General features: G+C 37.0%; 1 protein-coding gene across 9 annotated transcripts in view; it reads right to left on the bottom strand.

The window, feature by feature from the left end:
- Positions 1–24,659, bottom strand: part of ATP9B (ATPase phospholipid transporting 9B (putative)) — a 509,413-nt gene that overhangs the window by 40,468 nt on the left and 444,286 nt on the right. For all 9 annotated transcript variants that reach the window (XM_069095002.1, XM_069095000.1, XM_069095001.1 and 6 more), the window contains 8 exons: positions 16,749–16,832; positions 15,881–16,051; positions 11,845–11,943; positions 8,959–9,048; positions 4,845–4,989; positions 4,461–4,525; positions 3,647–3,802; positions 3,350–3,414 (listed from right to left, as the gene is read on the bottom strand). In XM_069095002.1, the coding sequence (XP_068951103.1) occupies positions 3,350–3,414; positions 3,647–3,802; positions 4,461–4,525; positions 4,845–4,989; positions 8,959–9,048; positions 11,845–11,943; positions 15,881–16,051; positions 16,749–16,832 (875 nt within the window). The remainder of the gene's footprint in view (positions 1–3,349; positions 3,415–3,646; positions 3,803–4,460; positions 4,526–4,844; positions 4,990–8,958; positions 9,049–11,844; positions 11,944–15,880; positions 16,052–16,748; positions 16,833–24,659) is intronic.

Here is a 24,659-nt window from a genome sequence, read left to right as displayed (position 1 = left end):
CACACACACACACACACACACACACACACACACACACACACACACACGTTCTTTCTGCTCCTCAGTGTTCTTGGTGAGCTCCGTAGCAGCACTAAGCAGTGCCACATTGTTGTCTTAGCTACAGCCAAGTTTCTGCTTTTTGATTTTCCATCCTGAGATGGGAGGGAGGGGATGGTGTTGAGTTGTTACAAAATTGTAGGTTGCTTTTGTTGTCCTGCTGCCAGAGTACAGTGGGCAGTAGAGGAGAGCATGCTGAATGCCAGAGTAAGGGGATAAGGATCAGCCTTGTCTACCATTAGTTGACTGAATTGTTACCTCATCAAGGTTCTTAGTGTCCTAAATTGTAGAGACAGCAGAAATTGCTTGTCTCATGCATAATTCCTATTTTTGGCAAGGTATGAAGAAATTGTGAGGATCAGTGAAAATGTCTAGTGCTCTATCCTGTTAGTCAAGTGACCAAGATGCCACACCAACTATGTTATAAATGATGAATCCGATGCCTTTTCATCTGCTGCACTTGATGCTGATGACAACTCTCTCCCTCCTCCTAGATACTCTGTCCTTAGTGGTTTTTTTTTTTAAATGATGCACTTCAGGTTCTCCTCCTGACTTTCTGACGACTTCTCTAATTTCTACTGCTGACTCATCATTTATAGCCATATATCCAATTGTCTTTGTTTCCCAAGGTTCTGTTGTAAGCCTTTTCCCATCTCTCACCAACTCCCATGGTTTTCACTATCATCTCTATGTGGATGACTCACACATAGATACATAGTATGTATCCATACATATAAAAATATGTGTATATAAACATATGGACACATCTAGCACTAGTCTCTAGGAACTATTTTATTCTTTGAACTCATATTCCCAGTGCCTAGTACTTTGCCTGCAACAAAGAGGTGATTCATATCACTTGCTTATATCAAATGCTTGCTGACTGATTGATTTATGAAGGATGCTGACAAGTTGGATAATTTTCAAAGAAGGCCACATAGGAAGGTGAAGGCCCTTGAGTTCATATATATGAGTTTAAAAGAGTGGACATTTTAAGCTTGGGGAAAAAAAGGCACAGAGGGAGACATGACAGTATTCTTCAACTATCTGTAGGCTGCCACAGGGAAGAGGGATTAGCCTTGTTCTCTTTGGCCCCCAGAGTCAGTGGTTCAGCCAACAAGCATGTATTAAGCACTTATTATGTGCCAGGTACTATGCAAAAAAGAACCTGGCACAATGAGTAGAAGTTACAGAAAGGAAGATGTATGCTCAGAAGAAGAAAAACTTCTCAACAATTAAGAGCTATCCAAAAGTGAAAAGTAGTGTCTTCCTCTTTATGTCTTTAAGCAAAGGTTGGATAACTAATGATTTGGGATACCAAAGAGGCAATTCCTGCGCAGGTACATGGCTTGTAATGTTCTTTCCAACTCTGAGAGCTTATAATTTTGATATATAAGACATGGTAGTTAAAGTTGTTGCAGTCAAAAGGGAAAGCTGAAGAACACTATTAGCAACTATTAGCACAGACTCTTGTGAATGCTAACTAGTGGCATGGAAGTAATTAATACTCCCCAAAACAATGGCATAATGTGATTAGTGTTGCTTTTTGGCTATGAAATAGCACAGTAAATAATTTAGAATGCTTGTTTAGAAGCACCATGGTAGAGTGGAAAGACAACTTGATTTAGGTCATAGTTCCTGGGTTTAAATTCTGCCTTTGCCACTTAATGTCTATGTGATCTTGGGCAAGTCAACCTTTCTGGACCTCAGTTTTCTCACCTGCAAAATGAGAAAGTTGGATTATATGACCTTTAAGGTCCTTTACAACTCTAAATCTACATTACTAAGAAATAGCAACAAGGAATATAATAGTGTAAATTATTAACATGTTTTTATTTCATTAATACTAATGACTACTGAAATTATAGTCACTTCTTCTGTTTTACTCAAATCACAAAGCCCAAACTATGCACTATTTCTTATTTGAGTCTCAACTTTAGCATCCTTTAAAGTTATTTTTTTTAAATTGGAAGTGGAAAAAGGAAAACAGGAATGAAACTCAGACCAGCATTTAGAGAACAGTCTAGTATTAACAATTTAAAAGAACTTCCATGCCATTATATCTTGTTGGGAATGTAGTGTATATGCTCCCCACGATGAGTCTCTACCTCATTTATTTTGAATATGCTTTAAGAAAAGAATTCACTTAATAAACGGATTCATTACTTAAATTATAACTGAGGATTCATTTGAAAGACTGAAGATATAAGCTGTATAATTTTCAACATTGCTAAAGAATCTGTAGTGAAAAGTATTTAAAGTGAGACTGTGCAATGATATCAGATTTCAAACACCAATTTTTAACCTTTTAATCCTTCACATCTAATTTTTGGATCTCTAAGAGATGTTAATACTGAACTAGTATCTGCCACGTCTTCACTAGTATTTTGGGATCTATGTAGGTCTATAATTCTCTTTTGCCTAACAATTGGTGCAGAGATTTATGGTGAGAGCTCAAAAAGAGAAATCTGTGTTTATTCCATGGCTTAATCAAACAGTTAAACTGAGTTAATTCCCTGATATAATTGCAAAGACCGAGGAAAAAAGAATCAGTCCCATTTAAAAAAATTAAATTTCTGCTCTTTAAAGAGGAACAAAACAAGATTAGTCATAATTAATTCTTACTTATATCATATTTTGTAATGAAATATTTCAAAAGTTCTCAGAATAGATACCTAGAGAACTACAATGTATGCTCAGCAAAAGACAAAAACAGTGCATATGTGATTACTGGTGTATGTTTTGTCATTTGTTATGCCATACCCAATTTTAAAGAAATATCCCAAATCTTTATTTTCTTTGTTTCTTTGTTGATATCTTATCACCTCAACCCAATCGTGAGTAAACAATACTCCAACCAGCAGAGTAGCATGCTTTGCTAAGGGTCATGCAGCTGTAAGACCTGCCTTTCTTTAACTTACTATTGATGACAATGTCTTCATTGGCCCCACCCCTTTGGCTCTTCCCTTTTTCATTATGCCACAGGACCCTTTTTAAAAATCTCAGCTCCGTCACAGTTCCTGACACAAATTATGGCTTCCCCATGAAAACAGAAAATCTAATGAGAAAATTTAACAGTGCACTGGCAAGGAGAACAAATGTACAGGTGTCATCTTGAAGTTCACTCAAGCAAAATATTAGTTTTTCACATTGGTATTATTCATTCGGAACATTAACCATTCTGAAAACATATGAGGAATTAATCAGAAACAACACTATATTTTCCCCCCAAAAAACAAAGTTCTTCCATAAAAGATATTACTAAGTACTGTAAATACTGGATTTAACTTACCCTACCATTAGGAATCCCTGGTACAAAGGAACAGATGCAAAATAGAAGACTGAAGAAAACACAGCCTTAAAAAGAGAACACAATAAATAATATAAAGAAAACAACAACTGAGTTTTCAGTAAATCACATTTACATTATTCTTCAAGCAGGCTTCTCAAAGTACCTTATTATTAAAATCTAATGAAATAAAATAAAATAAGATGGGACAATCAAGTACTCTACAGAAATACTTATAATCCTTTTTAAATGCCATAGCCTTCCTTGGTTATACTGAAAATAAAAAAAAGGTTTAAATACCTGCATAGTGGAAATAATAAGGCCCCTGTGCATGACAAATTGACCAAGTGCTGCTGATCTTTTGTAGCTGTTTCGGCCATGTACCATTAGCAATCTGCCAATGTGTTTAAACTGTGTGATAGAAAAATCTGCTGCCAGAGAAGCTTGCTTTCCTTCCTTAAACAAAAACAAAAGAAAGTCCTTTTAAAATACCATAACTTAGAAATATTACATTAAAAAAAACACAACCCATATGTAAAAATTTCAATGTTTTGAAATACATTTTCAATATACAAACACATCATATCTATATAGTTAATGAATAGCTTATAAATCATGCAGTGCAGTTCTCTCATTTAACAGATGACAACACTCACTGATATATTTCTTGAACTATGTGTGCGTGGCTATTGGTGCTTTATGAATAGTTTGGACACACATATATAGCCATATGTTCTTGGATAGCCCAAGAATACTTAATGTTCATGTTAAAAGGAACCTCTCTTATGTATGTCTTAAGAATTTAGTTATAGGAATCTCCAAATATTAAAGATTTCTAGTAATCTAAGGAAACATATGGACTCATATAAGATAACTTCCAAAGTTCTAAATTGGCACTTTTCATAGGAGATGTGGGAAAAGGAAACCAAGAATGAAACCTATGCTAGCGTAGAGATAAAATACCAGTCATTAAAAAAAACAAAACAAGGAGCCCCCCCTTCCTCCCCCAACTACTAAAACATTAGGCATTTTTCAAAAGAAAATTACTGAATTTGGGTTGTTAAATCAAGTTTATTAAAGACACCAAAGTGAAGCTATGGATATAAGAAAATACCTTTCCTTCAATTCCAATTCCACAGTCAGCTGCTTGGATCATGCTGACATCATTTCCTCCATCACCTAGGAAGAAATAAAAACTATAATTTTCAGCTCCCCTCCCTTACGACTCAGTATTGCAAATGCTTAATTTCCAGAAGCAGATGAATTTGGAGATTAAACCAAGTTTTGCTCATGGCTCTTAAGACACCTCTTTATCTAAAAACATACTTCTAAAAGTGAGCAGTTTATAAAATGTGGAGTGATAACATCAAAAGTTTTTAAATAGAACTTTCTGCATTTCATTACGAATGGTACTCACTACTGCCACCTACTGACCTATTATTGGTTTTGCTTTTGTTCAAATAAGGCTGTAGGCTTAGAGAACATGGAAGTGACTTACCTATTGCACACGTACGTTTGCCTGTGTGCTGTTGCAATAATTTAACAATATGTGCTTTCTGTGTAGGTGAGCAGCGACAGCAGACCACTGCAGGGCATTGGCATGCCAGCTCCACAAGTTCATGCTCATAGTATTTTAAGCAAACCTAGAAGAGAAAGTATTTTTTTTGCTATATTTTGTTTTTCTAGAACAATTTTAATAATACAGAGATGTATTTAACTTGCTATAACAAAGCAATGGAAGAATCATTATCCTTTTTCATATGTGAGGCTTACCATCATTCTTTAGGTAACTATCTTATAAAAATGATTGGATAAAGTATAGATATTTTAATTGAGATGACATACAGAATGATGATATAGCTGGGCCCTTATTAATCCCCCCAAAATATTTATACCAAAGCCTATGATCTATAAACCCACTGAGTCCAAATGTAATTTTTAAAAAATCCACATATAAAAAGGTACATTGTCAAAAAGTTGGGCCTGGATAGTTTAGTTCTTCAAGATCTAGTTAGAAACATACCTAGAACCAGAAAAAACTGAGGGGGGGGGAGAGGAATAAACAAAGACAAAAAAAAACACCCCTTCCCCCTGTCAAATTCCTCAGTTAATACCAAATGCATGTGATAATTAATATTATATATTGATATCTACCACTCTGAATGAATATAAATTTAAAAGGTTAGGGGAATCTGGTCTCTTACCTCCTCCCACCCCTGACCTCAGCTATAGTCACAGGATATAATCACAGATGATGTTATCTCATGTGTTAACAAGATATTAACACCCTGCTACCTCCGAATGAAGTGTAAACAACTTTTCTGACTGAATTGGAAAAGGCAGTTGAAAACTTGCCAGCACCTGGAAGCATTAAAGAGTTCAGCCCAAAAATAGTAAATGCAGTGAGAGAGTACAAGCAGGGGAGAAGAGCAGATTTCTCTCCTTCCTGTCCCACCACATACCATAACATTTAACAGCAAAGCATTCACTTAGCTGGAGAATCCCAAGCCAATAGCTGAAGAGTCAGCTGGAAAGAGTCCAAGTTAAAAGTTACCAAAGCAGAGGCACACACGCTTTCCAGACAGACAAGGAGAAAAAGAGGAAATCACTCCTGACTCTGAGGAGGAGCTTCAAGGAATGTGACCTCTTACAGCAAAGAAAGGGCTAGCTGTGGACTCAAGAGAGAGCTAGTCATGGTAATAGAGAATAGGACTACAAATGGAGGCTATCCTGGGAGCTCAGTTTTGAAACCTACCCAACAGAGACTGCACCAAAAGGGGGAGCTTTATAAGAACTCCATAAGGAAAAAAAAGACATCAAGGTCCACAGTTCTAGAATCGTGAGTGGTCTTTGTCACATATATTTGTTACATAAATCTTAATACATTGTGCTCCTTTGTGCTCTCTCCTCCCACAAAGGAGTGAATATCTGTTGGAGATCATGACACAGGTTTATGGGAGGGAATGTTTTGTGGTTATTCATCTTACTATGTCATGTTAGTAAATATGCCTTTACCAAGAGCTAGCTGTATCTCTACTGGCTGAATGTTCACTAAAACACAGTTTGGGGCATCTGAGCTCTAGTTTTAATTATGGATACCTTTAGAATATGAAGCAGGAATGTATCCTCTAGGAAACCATACTGTCTCAAATTTGGATGCGACCCAAAGGGAGTGCTGCTGAAATTTTTGGGTATTTATGAAACATGATGTTTATCAACTTGAAATATATAAAATGATATATAAACAAATAATTAAGACATATATTTAGCCTTGTAAGTTAGTAAGTGGTCTACTGTATGGATGAAGTTGGATACTAAGGATGTCTTTATAAAACTAGCAAGGGATGATGGGTGGACAATCCTCCCTCACACAAGGGCTATACAGACATTAAGTCTTGGGCAGTATGACCAGGAATGAAAACAAAGAGTATGGATCAAGATATACTGGGGAAGCAGGGAGTGGGGGTAGGAGAAGGTGGTAGAAAAGCTATGGAAATTTTCCTATTCAGTAGGTATGCTGCTGGGCAGTTTTCAAGAAGAATACATATATGTATCTCTGTGTGTGTGTATATACCTATAAGAAAGACATAGCTTTTTATTTTAACAACTGCACTACTTAGATGCAATAAAGTCCTTCTCTGATGATTTCTTATGGTCTACTGAAGATCGTGGTCAGAAGAATGTGAGTTCTGGCAAGCCCTAACAAAAAGATTTAATACTAAAAGTTGGAAAATCTTTAAGTACTCTATGTTGTTTTTTAACTCGAAACTATGAGTAACAATGCAAATTTGTTTGATTTGACTGAAGAAAGCAGTGGAGAAGTAAGCTGTATAGCCAGAGCTCCATTATGGAAATGAATTGTGTCTAAAACCAGCATAGTTAAGTGCAAAAGGGTTTAGCACTTGTCACACTACCAGGGTGCAACCTGTGTCAGTTCATGGCATGGAATAGATCAAATCATGGATCCATGAGATATGGATTGACTGTAGGTTATTTTTGCTATCTGCTCTCCTCAGCCCCAAACCTCCAAACATGGGAATATTTAAATGCACTCTTCTTTGAATGGAAGGAAAGAATATTATTTCAAGGGTTGTGTGTAGGGAAGAGAACTCAGGGCATTTAGTTATCCTTATACATTGTGAAAGAGCTCTGGGTGATGATATGACAGCTGATATATGTTAGCAAAGCACACACAGACACAGAGCTTGAAATAAATTAGGTCAGATTTAAAAAAAAAAGGCTTCAGGTAACTGAAAGTAAAATTGAAAATGACCTAGAGTGCTGCACTATATAGTTCTTTAGGTCTCACTGTAATCAGATACATGCTATTAATAGGAATAGGGACTGTGATTTCATGGATATAGGAAACTCCTCCTACTTAAGTGTTCAGGTCAGCACTTTTGTAAGGTTGGGGTCTACTTGAGTCAATCAATCCTATCAAACTCCTTCACTTAAAGTAACTGACCAGATGCTACTCCCTAGTACTTTTGAACATGCAAATGAATCAGTCAGAGGTGTGAACATGGCCTGAATATCTTCATTCAATCAAGGCATCTTAGTTAGGTGTTACAGGAAGTCTGTTTGGACTTGTTGAGAAACTACCAGATCATGGCTTATGTAAAACCAAGGATCAAGGATTTAAGGATTTAAACCAACCAACCGACCAACCTTAGTGGTATTGTGGCAAGTCTCTTGCCCACCCACCTGGGAGGGGGGAAGAGAAGGGAGAACCTTTACGTCAGCCCTGGTCTTCTCCTCTGATCTCCTTTCCCCTACTAAATCCCCTCTCCCCAACTTTGAGGAGAGGAGACCTGTATTAAATTTAGGTCTGAAGGTTTGTTTTTTTCCTCAGCTCTGTGGAGTCACTTAAGTGTCTGAACAATGGCTTCAGAGGGGTCAGGCAGGACACAAAGAGAAAAGCAGATTTAAGGTTCCACAAGGAGTCAAGCAGAGAAGGTCATTATACTTTGGGAGAACTTAGTGTGTACCTCATGAAGGAGAAAAAGGTTATCTCTAGCGGGCAGGATCTGTGAATTACCTCCTTTGCTGTGTGTGCTCTTGGTCTGAGTCCAACTCTCTCTGGACTCCGCACATATTCCTGGGAGAATATGCCATAGCCTTTTGGGAGTTGTTTCATATGGACTCTGCCATCAAAGAACACATTGATTTCTAAAATCTTAACTATATTAGGCTGACCAATTGCTATCAACCAAATATCAAGGCAAGGTATATACTAGTGAGACCAATAGACTACAGCATTTGAAAATCACTCCCAGCCCCTAAGGGATACTCCTAGAACCCCAAAAGGAAATGTGGCAGCTGCCCTCCTGTAACCTGCCAGTCCTGAGGCAGACTGGGAGAATTACTGAAGAGTCTATGCTACAGCTTCTCTTCGGCTTAGAGTGTTGCTGAGAATATTGAGAAGTTAAATGATATGTGTCAGAGGTGGAACCTGAAGCCATCATCTACTACACCCAGGTTGTTTTCTCTCATATTAATAAGTTTCTGAAAATTTTAAATATTGGTTAAAATGGGCTATTGGATTTACTTGAATCCAGAAGATCCTCAGTTAAGAAAGAAGTGGTTACTAGTTTAATTTAGTTCTGCCTTACCTCTAAAGAGTCCCCAGCTATGACTAGGGCACAGTCATGCTTTCTTCTAAAGGCATTCAGTTCCAAGTGAGCTTCTCCCCGATTAGTTACCTTAATTTGAGAGGGAGAAAGAGAGAGAGAGATAAAAGAAAACTCCAGCAAAATTAATGGTATAGTCCATTTATTTAAGAGTACAATTATAACAAAATACTTGAAATATTATTCAAAAGGACAATGAGCTATATAAATATTAAAGTGTTTACTACAGAGTAGCTATTTTAGAAACTAAAATTATGTATTTAAGCACACTGACTTGTTTAGCATTTTTCTTAAACTTCCTTCTGCTAGCAATAAATATTGACTTATTTAATACTGACCATTTTCTGATTTGTAGCTACCCAGTGATTTGTACACTACACAATAAAGAGATCAGTACATAACTTAGAGATGAAAGTAAATGAATTAAAATCTGCATACTAGAAAATTCAAAACTCTGAAATGAAATGATTCATAATTCTATTAAACACTCTTCATTTACTATTACCTAGTATTTTGTCATGGTATCCCCTTAAGAGAGAGATAGGGAAGGGAAAGAAAAGGGAATAAGCATTTATAAAGTACCTGGCCGTACTGTGTGCTTGATAATTATTATCTCATCTGAACTCAAGGAAGAAGGTGCTATTGTTATACCTATTTTATAGCTGAGGGAACAGAGGCACATAGAGGTCAAGTGACTTGCCTAGGATTGCACAGGTAATAAGTTGAGGCCAGATTTGAACTTAGGTTGTCCTCACGCCAAGCCCAACACTCTATTCACTGTGCTACCCTACTGCCTCTACTAGGGATCAGATTTGTGATTTTACTTGAAAACAGAACTCCTGGATGAGGAAACTCAAGTGGAAATAGTTTAAGAAGTCCTGGCCTAGAGTACCTAAAAGTTACATGACTTGCTCATGGTCATGCAAATTCGATACATTAGAAGTAAAACTCGAACCCAGAACTTCTTGGCTCTGAGGTCAGCACTCTTTGTAACATGCTGCTTTCAAAATAAGACAACAATGACTATTTCACCCTTATATAATATTTTCTCTTCTTGGGAAGTCCTACTTGGATGCGTCATTACTATGTAGAGATGATGCTGGTTTCTCAAAGGACAAGCCAAGAGAGCATTAACTGTGGATAAGCCTGCCAAGCTGGAAAGCTGCAACTCTGGGGCCAATGATGGCTTGCAGGCATCTGGTCTCTAGGGCTGAGCAATCTGGTTAAGTGCATTGTTGTTGGTTATAGCAAGTCATGACCTTCCATTATGATGTGGAGGGACTTTGATGTGCACTAATGTTGGAAGTACCTACTCTAATGAAAACACAAATCTTTTCAGATTTTATATTATATATGATAGAGTACTTCATATGAACAAAGCACTTGGAAAGGCAACATATTGTAACAGAAAGAAATATGAGGCTGGGGAGACCTAGGTTCATATCTTGGCTCTGTCATTCACTAGCTGGTCATTATGGGAAAAAAATTTTATATATTTGAAACCTTAGTTTCTTTACCTTTAAAATGGAAATAATAATAATGATGATAACAATAATATTAGCACTACAGTACCTGATGGGGCTATTGTGAAGAAAGTTTATAAGTCTTAAAGCACTATAGAAATGTGAGCTACTATTATAAGAACACTGATCTTACTGCTCAAAATAACTGTGAATTAGGCTGGTGCTGATTTTACAAATTAGGAAAACTTAGTAACAGAAGGCTATTGACATAAGGTCATACAACTAAGTAATCAAAAGAACTTGAATTAAAACTCAGGTATTTTCATTCTAAAGTTTGTGCCCAAAGTTGATGATGCTTCTCTTTATCCAGTCCATAGAAATAGAAGACATTTCTTTTAAACTATTTCTTCATTTCAACCTGGGCTTAGCTTCATTTTAAAAAAGAAAGGATTTAGTGCTGTCTGTATTTGATTAAGCAGTTTAAAACAGACTTAAATATGTAGGTTATAATCTTCAATTTTTTCAGTCTTTTGTATGTAAAAGCATTGCAGAATATTTCAGTTAACCACTACTAATTAGTTTTTTCCCCTATAGATCAGAATAAACACTATGGGTGAAACATGAATGACAATTATGAAATCCTAGGAAATTTTAACCTTCATAGGCTCCAAAGTAAAAATCTAGCTCAGACATCCCCATATTTCTAAAAATATCAATGAAAAAAAGACAAAATCAAAACAGATCTGGAAAACAATTTGTGGTGCTATAACACTGAAAAGTCAACAAAAATTGATCTCAAGTTTTATCAGAAGCATTAATAATTTAATTGCAAATAGTAGTCTGCAGGGCCTAATTTGCTATTCTGAAGCTTCACAACAAACTACATTTACATGTAAATTATATTCAAATAATTATTTCTGTAGGTGCAAGTGGTTCATTTAGAACAGACACAGACATATAATGTCTGTTCACCCACCATCAATCAAGACCCAAGAAATCTTTATTTTTTTGTTTGAATTAAATTTAGTCATAACTAATAATACAGTATACACATAAATTCAGTTTGTCTCTACTAATTTTGTTTAAGAGACAATTAAGAAAAATACATTTGATTTGAAAATGGTAGATTAAAAGCATTCCCACTTTGATTGGGGGGACTGTTTTGAAAAAGCAGCTTCTTGTATTACTATTGAACATACTCAGTTAAAAGAAAATCTACCTTGAATCAATATAGATACTTCTAAAGATTTTTATAAATTAAGTAGTGACAAAAAGATTGCAGTTAATGGATATTCTTCAAAATGTAATGAAGAGTAAATCATTACTTATGTATTCTTAAGAGAATAATATGACAATCTTAGCTGAGATAAAAGATCCAATTCAAATTATTTTGAAATATACTTACAGGTCTGAAAATATGAATATCTTGGGTTCTAGATACCAAGTGAGAGCTTTTGGCAATGCAGGTAGCTGTCTCCAGTTTGTCTCCTGTTAGCATCCATATCTAGAGAACAGTTTAAAGAGATGAATTTAAAGAAACTTTAAACCCATTTCCTTCTTTGTCAGCCAAGTTTAAGAGGGATGGTGGAGGAAGGGGAATTTGCCATGCTAATTAATATATGGAAGTAGGTGAATAATTAGATTTCACTTGTCAGTAAATACAAGCAATAGCTTACAAGTTTATAAAGTGCTTTACATATATTTGATTCTTCATGATGGATTCTAATATGAGAAGAAATATTTTTTTCTTAGGGTTTAAAAAAGGACATGCAAGCAAAACACAGTAATTACAGACTAAAAAAATTTTAATGCTGGAATTTTACAGAGATTATTTAAACCATTTTTACAAAGGGGAAAACTGAGGCCCACGGTGATTAAGCAACCTGACCCCAAAATCAGTAATACAGAGACTATTTATAACATGTAAAACATATAAAACTAAAAAATATCTAGAGAGTTTATATATGATACTAGAAGATTTTGGAAATATGCTGATAACCCAATGAGTGGTTGTGGCCAAAAATTCATCACTGCAGCATACCTGGTGAAGACTACCTCTGAACTCAGAAAGAATGGACTTCAGATACCAGATATGCTATATGTTACTACGGCCATATAATATATTCTTATGAAAAAAAACCTCACTTACCGTCAATCACTTCCACTATCTGTCACTAACTTCCAATTTCTTTTCATGTGTAAAGAGGCATTGATTGGGCTTCATTCCTCACAGTTTACAAATACATCCAGATTTTCTCTTTAAAAAACTTTCACTTACTTCTACCTTCCCTTCAAGCTATTACCCTGTATCTCTCCTCTGTAATGGCTAAACTCCTGGAACATTATCATCATCAACAACATCAACATCAAAAACAACAACAACAAAAACCCAACCCAACCAAAGAAAAAGCTAGTCTATCTTCATTGGCTGCATTTTCTCACCTCTAACTTAACTGTTAAATCCTTGTGATCTGGCTTCCAACCTCATCACTCAGTTGATATTGCTTGCTCTGAGACTACTAATGATCTCTTAATTGCTAAATCTGATGGCCTTTTCTCAATCCTCATCCTTCTAGAGCTGTCTGTAGCACCTGACACTGTTGACTACCCTCTTAGACATTTTCTTCCCTTCTTGGATTTTTGGAATACTCCTATCTCTTGGTTCTCTTTCTACTTGTCCAACTACTTCTCCATAGTCTCTTCTGACAGATCATTATCTTGTTTCCACTTCCTATGCATAAGCACACCACATAGCCAACTCTCTTTCTCAATCTCTCTCTCTCTTGCTCCTTTATTCCCTTTCTCCTCTGTGATCTCATCAGCTTCTCTGATTTGACTATCACCTCTATATAGCCAACTCCAGAGCTATCTATTCAGCCATATCTCTCCTTCACTCCAATACCACATCACCAAACATTTATTAGAGATCTCCTACTATCTATCCTATGGATGTTTCAAACACAGCATGTGCAAAAGTCATTGTTTCTTGACTAACCCCTCCCTCCCCAAACCCACTCCTCTTCCTAGCTTTCCTAATTCAGCTGAAGTTACCATCATCCATCAAGTCGAAAAGATTCACAGTCTTTGAGATTAGCCTTCCTTCTCTCCATCTCTCATATTTTCATCAATTTTACTCCTACAATATAGTTAATGTCTATCCTCTTTTCTCCACTCAACCCTAGTTGGGACTAGGGATTGTTTTCTTTTTTCTCTTTGTATCTCAGCACCCAGAACAGTTCCTGCCATATAACAGGCACTTAATAAATGCCTGTTGATTAATTCCAATAACTATATTCTGCTCTTATTCCTGTTCTAAATTTATTTCTAGGGGCTAAACTTTTGTAGTAATCACAATCTGTATAATTCATCTGGTAATTAATAGTGGATGTGATTTTTCTATTTCCTAGAAATTGCTTTAAAAAAAAAAAAGCATTTATTGTTCCTTAGCTTTCAGTGTGTTGTTCTATTTTCTTCCTTGAGGACAAATACCAAGTGAGTAAGTAGCATCACACTTAGCGATCTGGCAGAGTGCTATGCCCAGGTAAGCACGCAATCAACAAATGCTGATTTGAACAACTCAACTCTGCTCCATTCTTTGAGGCAGAGGGAGTCAAGGCTCAGTCTTCTACTTGCACCTCAATCACCTATATTCCTGTGTCTTCTGGGGCTTTTGTATGTGATAGTTTCTTTCCTCCCTTGTTTTCTGTCTTTCTGCTGGCTCCTTTCCATAAAACTGAGAAGCAGGCCAGTTGTGCCAGACTAAAAAACATCTTCAGCTTATCGAACAATTAATCAACCAAATATTTATTAAGCACCTACATATGTCAGGAACTCTGCTTGGGATGCAAAAACACAAATGAAACAGTTCCTTCCAGAAATTTATAGTTTATGGGAAGAGATAACATGGAGATAAATAAGTATTACTAAAATAAAGTAGCTGGGAGAAGGGGGAAGGCATCAGCAACAGGAAGGGCCAATAAAAGTTTTCTATAACAGGTGGTGCTTCAGCAGAGTGTTGAAGAAAGCAAGAGCTTCTAAGAGGCAGAAGTGAGAAGCGAGTGAATTCCAGGCCTGTGGTTGCAGTAGGGTGTGGGGGAGTCAGTGAAAAGGATAGGAGGTGTAGTGCTGTAGGGGAAAGAATGCAAAAGCCAAGTTTGCCTGAACTGTAAAGTGTAGGCAGGGTAGTAATTTATAATGAGGCTGGATAGATCAGGTCAGGTTGTGAAAGGCCTTGAATATCAAACAAATTTCTATTTTATCCTCGGGCAATTTGAATGATTATATAATCATTATAAGAAGTTTGGCAAAAAAAATGGTTAGGTCTGTGCTTAAGGAAAGTCACATTGACAACATCTGAAGGATGACTAAAGACTAGACTAAATTGGTAGCTATATGAGTAGTGAGAAGGGTATAAAGATAGGAGATGTCATGTGGGAAGAAATGGCAAGATTTGGTGAGTAGGTATATGGGGTGAGGGAGAATGAAGAGTAAAAGATAACATCAAAGATGTGAACCAGGGAGACTAGAAGCATGGTGGTGTACTCAACAGAAATAGGGACACTTAGTAAAATAGCAAGTTTTTCTGGGAAAGATAATGAATTCTGTTTTGTACTTGTTGATTTTGAGATCTTTATGGAACACCCAGGTTGAAATATCCAACCGTTGCAGACATGAGACTATATATAGAGATATAGAGATGATAAAGTTACCAAGAGAGTCGATGAAATTACCAAGAGAAAGGGTGTATGTACTGTAAAGTGCTTCACACAGTGCCTGGCACATAGTGGCCACTTCATAAATACTTATTCTCCTCTCCCTTCCCTTCCCTTCCCTTCTCTTCCCTTCCCTTCCCTTCCCTTCCCTCCCCCAGGAAGAAGAGAGTAAAGCCTAGGATAGAATCTTGGGGAACATCTTCAGTTGGGGTACAACATGGATAATGAGCCTGCAAAGGAGATATGGAAGGAATGACCTTACCATCCATTCAGGACCTAGATCTCTCCTAGAAATAGTTCCTTCTTCTAACTGCTTCCAATTTGCCATTACCCACCCACTTTTTGGTGCCTTGTAATCTGGATTCCTGTTGCCTATAACTGCTCTCTTCAAGGTGAACAAAAATCTCCTAAATGCCATGTCCAGCAACTTTCTCTCAGTCTGTTGCTTCTATGTGTGACTTGGGGAAAGTCCCTTAGTTTCTCAGGATTCCCAATTACATCATCTGTAAAGTAAGAGGTTAGAATCTACGGATTCTAGCTCTAGTCTATGATCTCGAGATCTCTAAGATTTGTTTCAGCAAATGATCCTGAGTTCTCTGTTTCTCAGAATCCATACCATCCTTCAAGATTTAGCTCTTTCACTGTATTCATCTATTCTTAACAGATCCTTTAAAACTCCACACAGGTCAAGGTGTACATGTCTCACAAGGGCAGAGAAGGCTTCAGCACCTTGATCCCCGCATTCCTGAGCATCTCCAGAGATGGTCGGACATCAGCCTGGAGCTGGTCTTCCACGCCAGTGAGGCACAGTAATTCCATCTCTCTCTCCACACTCTCTACAACAGCAGCCACCTTGAGTGTTCTATCATGGATACTTAACTTAGCTTGGCTGTATCGATTCTGGGGGTAGGAAAAGAGACTGTTACTCACTGAAGTTCATATACTGAATGTCACAGGTTGCTGGCTGTATGAAGATTCATGATATTTATCAAAAAATTGAAAATGACTGATTATGTATAGCAGTAGCTCATTATTAGTACAAAGTAATTGGTACAGTTATGGGTGTGACTAACATGGCAACCACAAGTGAGCTGCAAGCTCCATGCCTTCTAAGAAGGATACAAACCCAAGGTAAGAACTGGACCATCCCACACAACACTGACAATGACATATTTCTAGGGATAATTATTTAAGACAAATAAGATCTGGGGCCTGATTATATATGCAAAGAAAGAGTTTAAAGGGCTTTCAGTCTATGTATCTCAAATTGAGAATCCTCAAATTGGAAAACTAGAAATCTCAAATGGTGGGAACACATAATTTTATCAACAAATCAGATACCTGAGCTTTCAGGATATAATCTCCAATTAATCCTGCATGAACTCTGTAATAGGATAAATCATATAAGTTTCTTATGTTTTGAGGAACAGGATTACATGCTTATAATAGCATGTGAGTAAAGATACTACAGTGACTCAAGTCTTTTCAAGTTTTAAGGTAAAGTAATAAACTCTTACCTCATCTATTTTTCTGATTTTAATAAAGTATGCAAATAATACAATGAATATAGCAAGGGCAATTATTATAAAACACATACCTCAAAATCTTGATACTGTTCTTCTGTTAATGATTTTTTGGCAACGACGAGGGTACGTAATCCTTCTCGTGCCATATTACCACACTGGAAAAAAAGAAAAAAGGGATTTTTGTAACCTGAGAGATTTGTAAGCCAGAAAAAATCCTATTCACACTAAAAGCTGTACTAGTTAACATTCATGTGTGTGTGTGTGTATTAAGATAGACAGACAGACATATAGATAGACATATAGATAGATAGATAGATAGATAGATAGATAGATAGATAGATAGATAGATAGACAGACAGATAGACAGATATATTAAGGCTCTTAATTATCCCCATTTCCTTCTTATTCATCCATTCACTCAACAACAACAAAATAGCATAAAGCACTGTATTAAGAACTAGAAGGTAAAGATAAAATGACTAAGATGTGGGTCCTACACTCTAAGAACTTGCAATCTAATGAGGGTGACAAAATACAAATATATGCAGAGCAAACTATGCATAGGATAAATAGGTAATAATTAACAGAGGGAAGGCACTGGAATTAAGATGTATTAGAGAAGTTGTCTGGTAAAATATGGTGATTTTAATTGGGACTTAGAGAAGGCACAGAAGTCAGTAGTCAGAGTGGAGAAGGAAGAGGAGGATTCTAGGCATGGGGGACGGTCAGAGAAAATACCTGGAGAAAGAGATGGAATGTTTTGTTTATGGAGCAGCCAGAAGGCCAGTGTCATTAGACTGAGGAGTATGGGGCTAAGAGGTATAAGAAGACTGAAAAATAGCTTAGAATAATGAAGGGTTTCAAATACCAAACAGAACATTTTGTATTTGCTTCTGGAGTAAAAAATGAGTCCCTGGAGTTTACTGAGTAGGGGATGACATGATTAGACCTGGCTTTAAGAAAAGAAAGCTTTTAAGAAAAGAAAACTTTAACTTCAGTGGCTGAATGGAGGATGGACTAGAGTAGGGAGAGACTTGAGACAAGAAGACCTACCAGCCAGCTACTATGATACTCCAGGTCTGAGGTAATGAACTTCCCCCCCCCCCCAATTTACTTATTTATTTTTAGTTTTCAACATTCATTTCCACAAGATTTTGAGTTACAATTTTTTTATCCCCATCTTTCTCCTACTCCCCACCCCAAAATAGCAAGCCTACTGAATACCCCTTCTCCCAATTTTTTTCTCTCTTATATCCTCCCTCAGACCCACCCCCACTAACTTTCTAGTAGGGCAAGATGGATTTCTATACCGCAGTGCTTGTATGTCTTATTTCCCAACTGTATGTAAAAAGCAATTTTTAAAAAACATTTGTTTTTAAAACTTTTGAGTTCCAGATCTTTTTCCCTTCTTCCCTCCTCACCCACCCCCACTGGGAAGATAAGCAATTCAATATAGGTTGTACATGTGCAGTTATGCAAAACATTTCCATAGTAGGTATACTGTGAAAGAATAACTATAATTCCCTCCATCCTATCCTGACCCTCATTTACTCTATTTTCTCCTTTGTCCCTGTCCCTGTCCTTGTCCCTTTTCTTTCTTCCTTTTTCTTCCTTCCTTCCTTCCTTCCTTCTTTTCTTTCTTCTTTCTTTCTTTTCTTTTTTTCTTGTTTTGCTTTTTGGAGAGCAATTGGGGTTAAGTAACTTGCCCAAGGTCACACAGCTAGGTTTTGTGTGTGTGTGTGTGTGTGTGTGTGTGTGTGTGTGTGTGTGTGTGTGTGTGTTAAGTATCTAAGCCCGGATTCGAACTCAGGTCCTCCTGACTCTGGGGCCGGCACTCTACTCACTGCGCCACCTAGCCACCCCAACCCTGTCCCTTTTCAAAAGTGTGTGCTTCTAACTACCCTCTCCCCCAATCTGCCCTCCCTTCTATTATCCCCTTCCCCCTTATTTTCCTGTAGGGTAAGATACCCAATTAAGTATGTATGTTATTCCCACCTTAAGCCAAATTCAATGACAGTAAGGTTGACCCATTCCCTTTTACCTTCCTGCCCTCCATTGTAACAGTTTTTTCTTGCCTTTATTAATTTATTATTATTATTATTTTTAAATGAGATAATTTACTCTAATCTATCTCTCCCTTTCTCCTCCCAATATATTCGCCTCACCTCTTAATTTTATTTTTTTAGATATCATCACTTCATATTCAACTCATCCTGTGCCCTCTATCGATGTATACATGTACATATATATGCACACACTCACATATATATTTATACACATATACACCATCCTATATATACATATATATGTATGCATACACACATATTCTCTTCAACTATCCTTATACTGAGAAAGGTCTTATGAGTTACAATTATTGTTTTCCCATGTAGGAATATAAATAGTTCAATTTTAATAAGTTCCCTATGATTTCTTTTTCCTGTTTACTTTGTCATGCTTCTCTTGCTTCTTGTATTTTGAAAGTCAAATTTTCTGTTTAGCGCTGGCTTTTTAATCAAGAATGCTTTAAAATCTATTTCATTGAATGACCATATTTTCCCCTGCAGCATTATACTCAGTTGTGATGGGTAGGTGATTCTTGGTTTTAATCCTAGCTCCTTTGCCATGCAGAATATCATATTCCAAGCCCTTTGATCCCTTAATGTAGAAGCTGCTAGATCTTGTGTTATCCTGATTGTGTTTCCACAACACTTAAACTGTTTCTTCCTGACTGCTTGCAGTATTTTCTCTTTGATCTGGGAACTCTGAAATTTGGCTCTAATATTCCTAGGAGTTTTCTTTTGGGGATCTTTTTTCAAGAGGCAATTGGTGAATTCTTTCAATTTCTATTTTGCCCTCTGGTTCTATAATATCAGGGCAATTTTTCTTGTTAATATCTTAAAGGATAATTTCTAGGCTCTTTTTTTTATTATTATGACTTTCAGGTAGTCCAATAATTTTAAAATTATCTCTCCTGGATCAATTTTCCAGGTCAGTGGTTTTTCCAATGAGATATTTCACAATACCTTCTAGTTTTTCATTTGTTTGGATCTGTTTTATAGTATCTTGATTTTGTACAGTCATTAGCTTCCATTTGCTCCAATCTATTTTTGAAGTATTTATTCTCTTCAGTGAGTTTTTGAAATTCCTTTTCCATCTGGCAAATTTGACTTTTTAAGGCATTTTTCTTCTCACTGGCCTTTTGGGCCTCTTTTGCCATTTGGGTTAGTTTATTTTTTAAGGTGTTCTTTTCTTCAGTGTATTTTTCAGTTTCCTTTAGTAGGCTGTTGACTTGCTTTTCATGATGTTCTTGCATCATTCTCATTTCTCTTTCCCATTTTTCCTCTACTTCTTTTACTTGATTTTCAAAATCCTTCTTGAGCTTCTCCATGGCCTGTAACCAATTCATATTTTTCTTGGAAGTTTTTGATGCAGGAGTTCTTACTTTTCTGTCTTCTTCCCATTCCATGCTTTGATCCTTTTTGTCCCCTAAAGAAGGAGTCTGCGGTCTTTTTGTGCTTCCTCTGCTTGCTCATATTGCCAGCCAATTACTTGACTTTTGAGCTCTTTGCCACAGTAGAACTCTGCTTCCAGACTGCAGAGAGCTATATCCCAAATTGCTGCTGCAGGAGCTATTAGGAAGATGCCCCTCTCTGCAGCCCCCACAAGTTCTGGCACACTGGCCACACACCCCAGGACCACCACCGAAGACCGTGATCTAGATTCAAGCAGGTCAATGCAAGAGTGATTACCCTCTGAATAGTTGCTTGGTTCCCCTATGATTTGCAGGCCAGGAGCTCTGGAGGGAGCCATGTGGCAATAGCTATAGCTGCCACTGCACCTCTGCCACTTCTTGCCCCGGGGGCAGGGGCTGGACCATGCTCCCTCCCACCTGGTTCCAACAGAGCTCCTAACTGACCTTTTACTTTCTTTTTGGCATTTATGGGTTGAGAAGTCTGGAAACCACCACAGCTGCTGGTGATTCATTCTCATGAAGTCTGCTCTGGCTGCTGCTGCTCAGGGCCACCCTGGGACTGGAACCATGCAGCTTCCACAGGACTGTGCTTGGCTCCCAGCATGCTGCAATAGACCCTTCCCATTGGTCTGCTGGGCTGCCTTCTGTGGGAGATTTGTTTCTCTCTGTCACTTTGTGAGTTCTGTAGCTCTAAAATTTGTTTAGAGTAATTTTTTTACATGTATTGGAGGTACTGGAAGCTGGAGCTGCACAGAGGTCCTGTTTTTACTCTGCCATCTGGGCTCCCTGAGGTAATGAATTTTCAATGAATTATGCTGATTTATTCATAATTCACTCTAAATTCCTTTGTGACAGTTATGATTCAAGATTATATTAACACATACTTTAAAAGACCCCAGTGACACCCTGAATATTAGATTTGTCCTCCTGATGTTTGAAAAAAAAATAACAGAGGGAAAATATGTAGTCTGTTTAGAAGAGCCTTTATGGACATAACTAGATAAGAATCACACTAGATAATGAGAACTGGATAAGAATCCTAGTGTATCTGTGATCTGTAGTAATGGATGATATAGTGATATTTATGAAATCATGAGTCTTATTATAAAAGTAAAGTAAAAAAGTAAGTTAAAAAAAAGTAAAAAATAATCCTCAAATTTACTGTTAAAGGGTGACTAGTGAATATCTAGAAAAGAAAGTGGTGAGCACAAGGAGATAGCCTGGCATAGCTTTGTTAAGAACAGGTCATGAAGACTAACTTTATTCCCACTCCTCCCCTGCCTCCAACTCTTTTTTGGGTATAATTATTAGACTGGAAGATGAGAGGAATGCTGAAGACATAATTTAGCTATGTTTTAGTAAAGCATTTGATAAAACTTTTCGTACTATTGTTATGGAAAAGATGGTGAAAAGTGGGCTATATTATAGTGCAATTAGGTGGATTAGGAACTGAAAAAATGGATGGTTTGATGTTAAGGAAATTTCCAGTAGAATGCCTCAGGAATCTGTTTGGTCCTGTGCTATTTAACATTTTTATTAATGATTTGTAGAAGGGCAGTGATGGCATGCTCATCTAATTTGCTAGATGACTTAACACTGAGTGATGGCCGACATATTGCATGTCTAAGTTGGGCTAAAAATAATCCTGACAGGTCAGAACAACAAGTCAAGTCTAATATGATGAAAGTCAACAGGCAGAAAGTTAGTCTTACATCTTTGTTTAAAAAAACCCAGCTTCACAAGTACAAGATGTATCATAGATATGCAGATAACAGGTCATCTGAAAAGGATGGAAGGTGGTTTACTGGACACATCATATTCAGTATGAGTCAATAATATTAAAAAGCAGTTAAAGATATTGATCACAGAATAACAGATCTAGATTTGGAAGAGAACTTAGAGGTCACTGTCCAAATTCCTTATTTTAAACATTAGGATTAATGTGATACTAGGTTATATTAAGAGAGGTATCTAGGGGGCAGCTACGTTTTCACAGTGAATAGAGCATCAGCACCGGAGTCAGGAGAACCTGACTTCAAATCCAGCCTTGGACAGTTAACACTTACTAGCCGTGTGACCTTGGGCAAGTCACTTAACCCCAATTGCCCTACCTTCCCTCCTCCAAAAGAAAAAAGGCAAAAAAAAAGTTATTAAAAAAAAAGAACAGTAGATGAAATGCATCGAAACTCTTAACCCTAATTGCCCTGCCTTCCCCCCTCCAAAAAGAAAAAAAATGGAGAGGTATCTAGAATGAGGAAAATGCTGGTCCTGTCACTGACAGAATGAGGTCTGCCCTGGTTAGGACAACAGTATTCAGTTCTGGGCAGGGTGTTTTAAGTAAGACATTGATGAAATGGAGTGTCCAGAGGAAAGCGATCAAGATGGTGAACTCCCTTGAGATCTTATATTAAAAGGACTAATTTAAGGAACTGGGAAAACAGAAGACTTGGTGGAGGAGTGGGAGAGGGTTGTCTTCCATTATTTTAAGAGCTGTCACATGAAAGAGGGAATAGGTTTGTTCTGCTTGGTCCCAGAAGACAGCATTAATAGCAATGGGTAGAATAAATGAAATGAATAAATGATTGATAAATGAAGAAAAATTAAGCATTTACCATGTGCTAAACACTGTGTTAAGTGTTAAGGCCAAAAAACAAAAGCAAGGCAACCTCATCCCAGGGTGCTTACATTCTTATGAGGAAGACAACAAATGAAGGATAGTGGTAGCCAGGGAAGGGTATATTGGTTTGAGAAGCCACAGTGATGATGAGTTAATACAGTGGGGAGTTGAATGATATGCCCTTTCTAGTAGCAATGGCAGGACTGATATGATTATGGTTTCTAGGGAAGGAGGTAGAAAAAGTATGTGAGCATGCCACATATGACAAGAGGGCAGAGGGCAAAAAGATGGCATCAGTGGAATGTAAATCATGGCTAAGGAAGGTTAGATACAGTAGGCCATGTGAATTTGCACTCATACACTCACCAGGGTGAGAGTTCCAAAGATGAATGGGCTAAATCCTTCAGGGCAGAGTCTTTGGAAGTCTGGTGGTAAAAAAAATATGGCTAAAGTGAAATGTGAAATGTGACTGGGATCAACTAAATATAGTTGTGAATTTGTACTGATGTGATCACCAAACAGGACAGCATAGGTACCAGGGATGGAGTCCCAAAGTTGAATGAGTTACATCTTCTAGGGCATGATCTGTGGAGATCCATTAGTTCAGAGGGCATGGTAGATGGCAAGAAGATGGCTTGGGTGGAACTCACAGAGAGGCAATCAGGTTCTATGCAAATAAAAATTTCCTATCAGAGCTATTTCAAAGTGGAATGGACAGTCTTTGGAAGTAATGTAGTTCCCATTATTAGAGGTCTTTGTACAAAGGTTGAGTGACCTCTTGTTGGGATTATTTTTGTTCAACTGAACTAAATGACCTCTGAGGCCCCTTTCATTCTGAAAATCTACTAAATGACTAGAAAGAGTATACCATATCTTTTTCATCTGTTTTGTTTGATTTGGGCTCCCCCAAGACTAAATCAAAGGAGTATAAGCTCTATTAGGTCTTTATCAAGATAGAAAATTTTACAAGTACAGAGACGGTGACAGATGGTATATTATCTGGGGACCACACTGAATAAATTTAGAGACATTCATCATGAGAAGTCTGGGTAACGAATTTTTTTTTTGGTGGTCACAGTAACTCTTTTTGAAGACTTTCTACTAAGTTGTAATCTGCTTTTTGTCAAAGTTGCATTATAATTTTTATATATTTTTGACAAAATTGCATTATAATTTTATAGATTTATTACATATGTGTATATGTTGAAGCTCTTCCTACAAGATATAATAGGTATCCATAGGGTCAAGGGTAATGTCTTTATTATTCTTTTATCCTCACACCACAGTGTTTTCTATACAGCAAAAATTTGAAAAATGATTGTCATATAAAGACAAAAGAGTAATAACCATAGTAACAGGCAGCCTAGAATAAGTGTCTGATAGCAACAAAATATTCTGAAGTCTGATTACATAAAATTAAAAAGATTTTGCATAAACAAGACCAATGTCGTTAATATTAGAAGGGAAGCAGATAAGTGGGAAAAATCTTTGTTCGTAAGTTCTCTGAAAAAAGTCCGATTTCTAAGATAATTAAGGAATGGATTCACATTTATAAGAATAAGAGCCAGTTCCCAAGTGAAAAATGGTCAATGGATATGAACAAGAATTTTCAAAGGAACAAATTAAAACTACCAAAAATCATATGAAAAATGCTCCAAAGCTCTGATAATTATTAACGCTAATTAAAGAAACTGAGATTCCACTTCACACTCAAAAGATTGGCAAAGCTGACAAAAAAAGAAAGTGACAAATGTTGGAGGGACTGTAGGAAAGCAGACACATTAATTTAGTGCTGGTAAACCTGTGAATTGGTCTAGCTATTCTGGAAAGTATTCTGGAACTATGCTCCCAAAGTAACTGAACTGTGCATATCCTTTGACCCAGTGATACTAC

This window comes from Petaurus breviceps, unplaced genomic scaffold (assembly GCF_028583685.1).
Source record: "Petaurus breviceps papuanus isolate PSGF00001 unplaced genomic scaffold, PetGlider_PUasm1.0 224, whole genome shotgun sequence".
Lineage (NCBI taxonomy): Eukaryota > Metazoa > Chordata > Mammalia > Diprotodontia > Petauridae > Petaurus > Petaurus breviceps.
The sequence above is the reverse complement of the archived record's forward strand: the minus strand, read 5'-3'. Positions and strand labels throughout refer to the sequence as shown.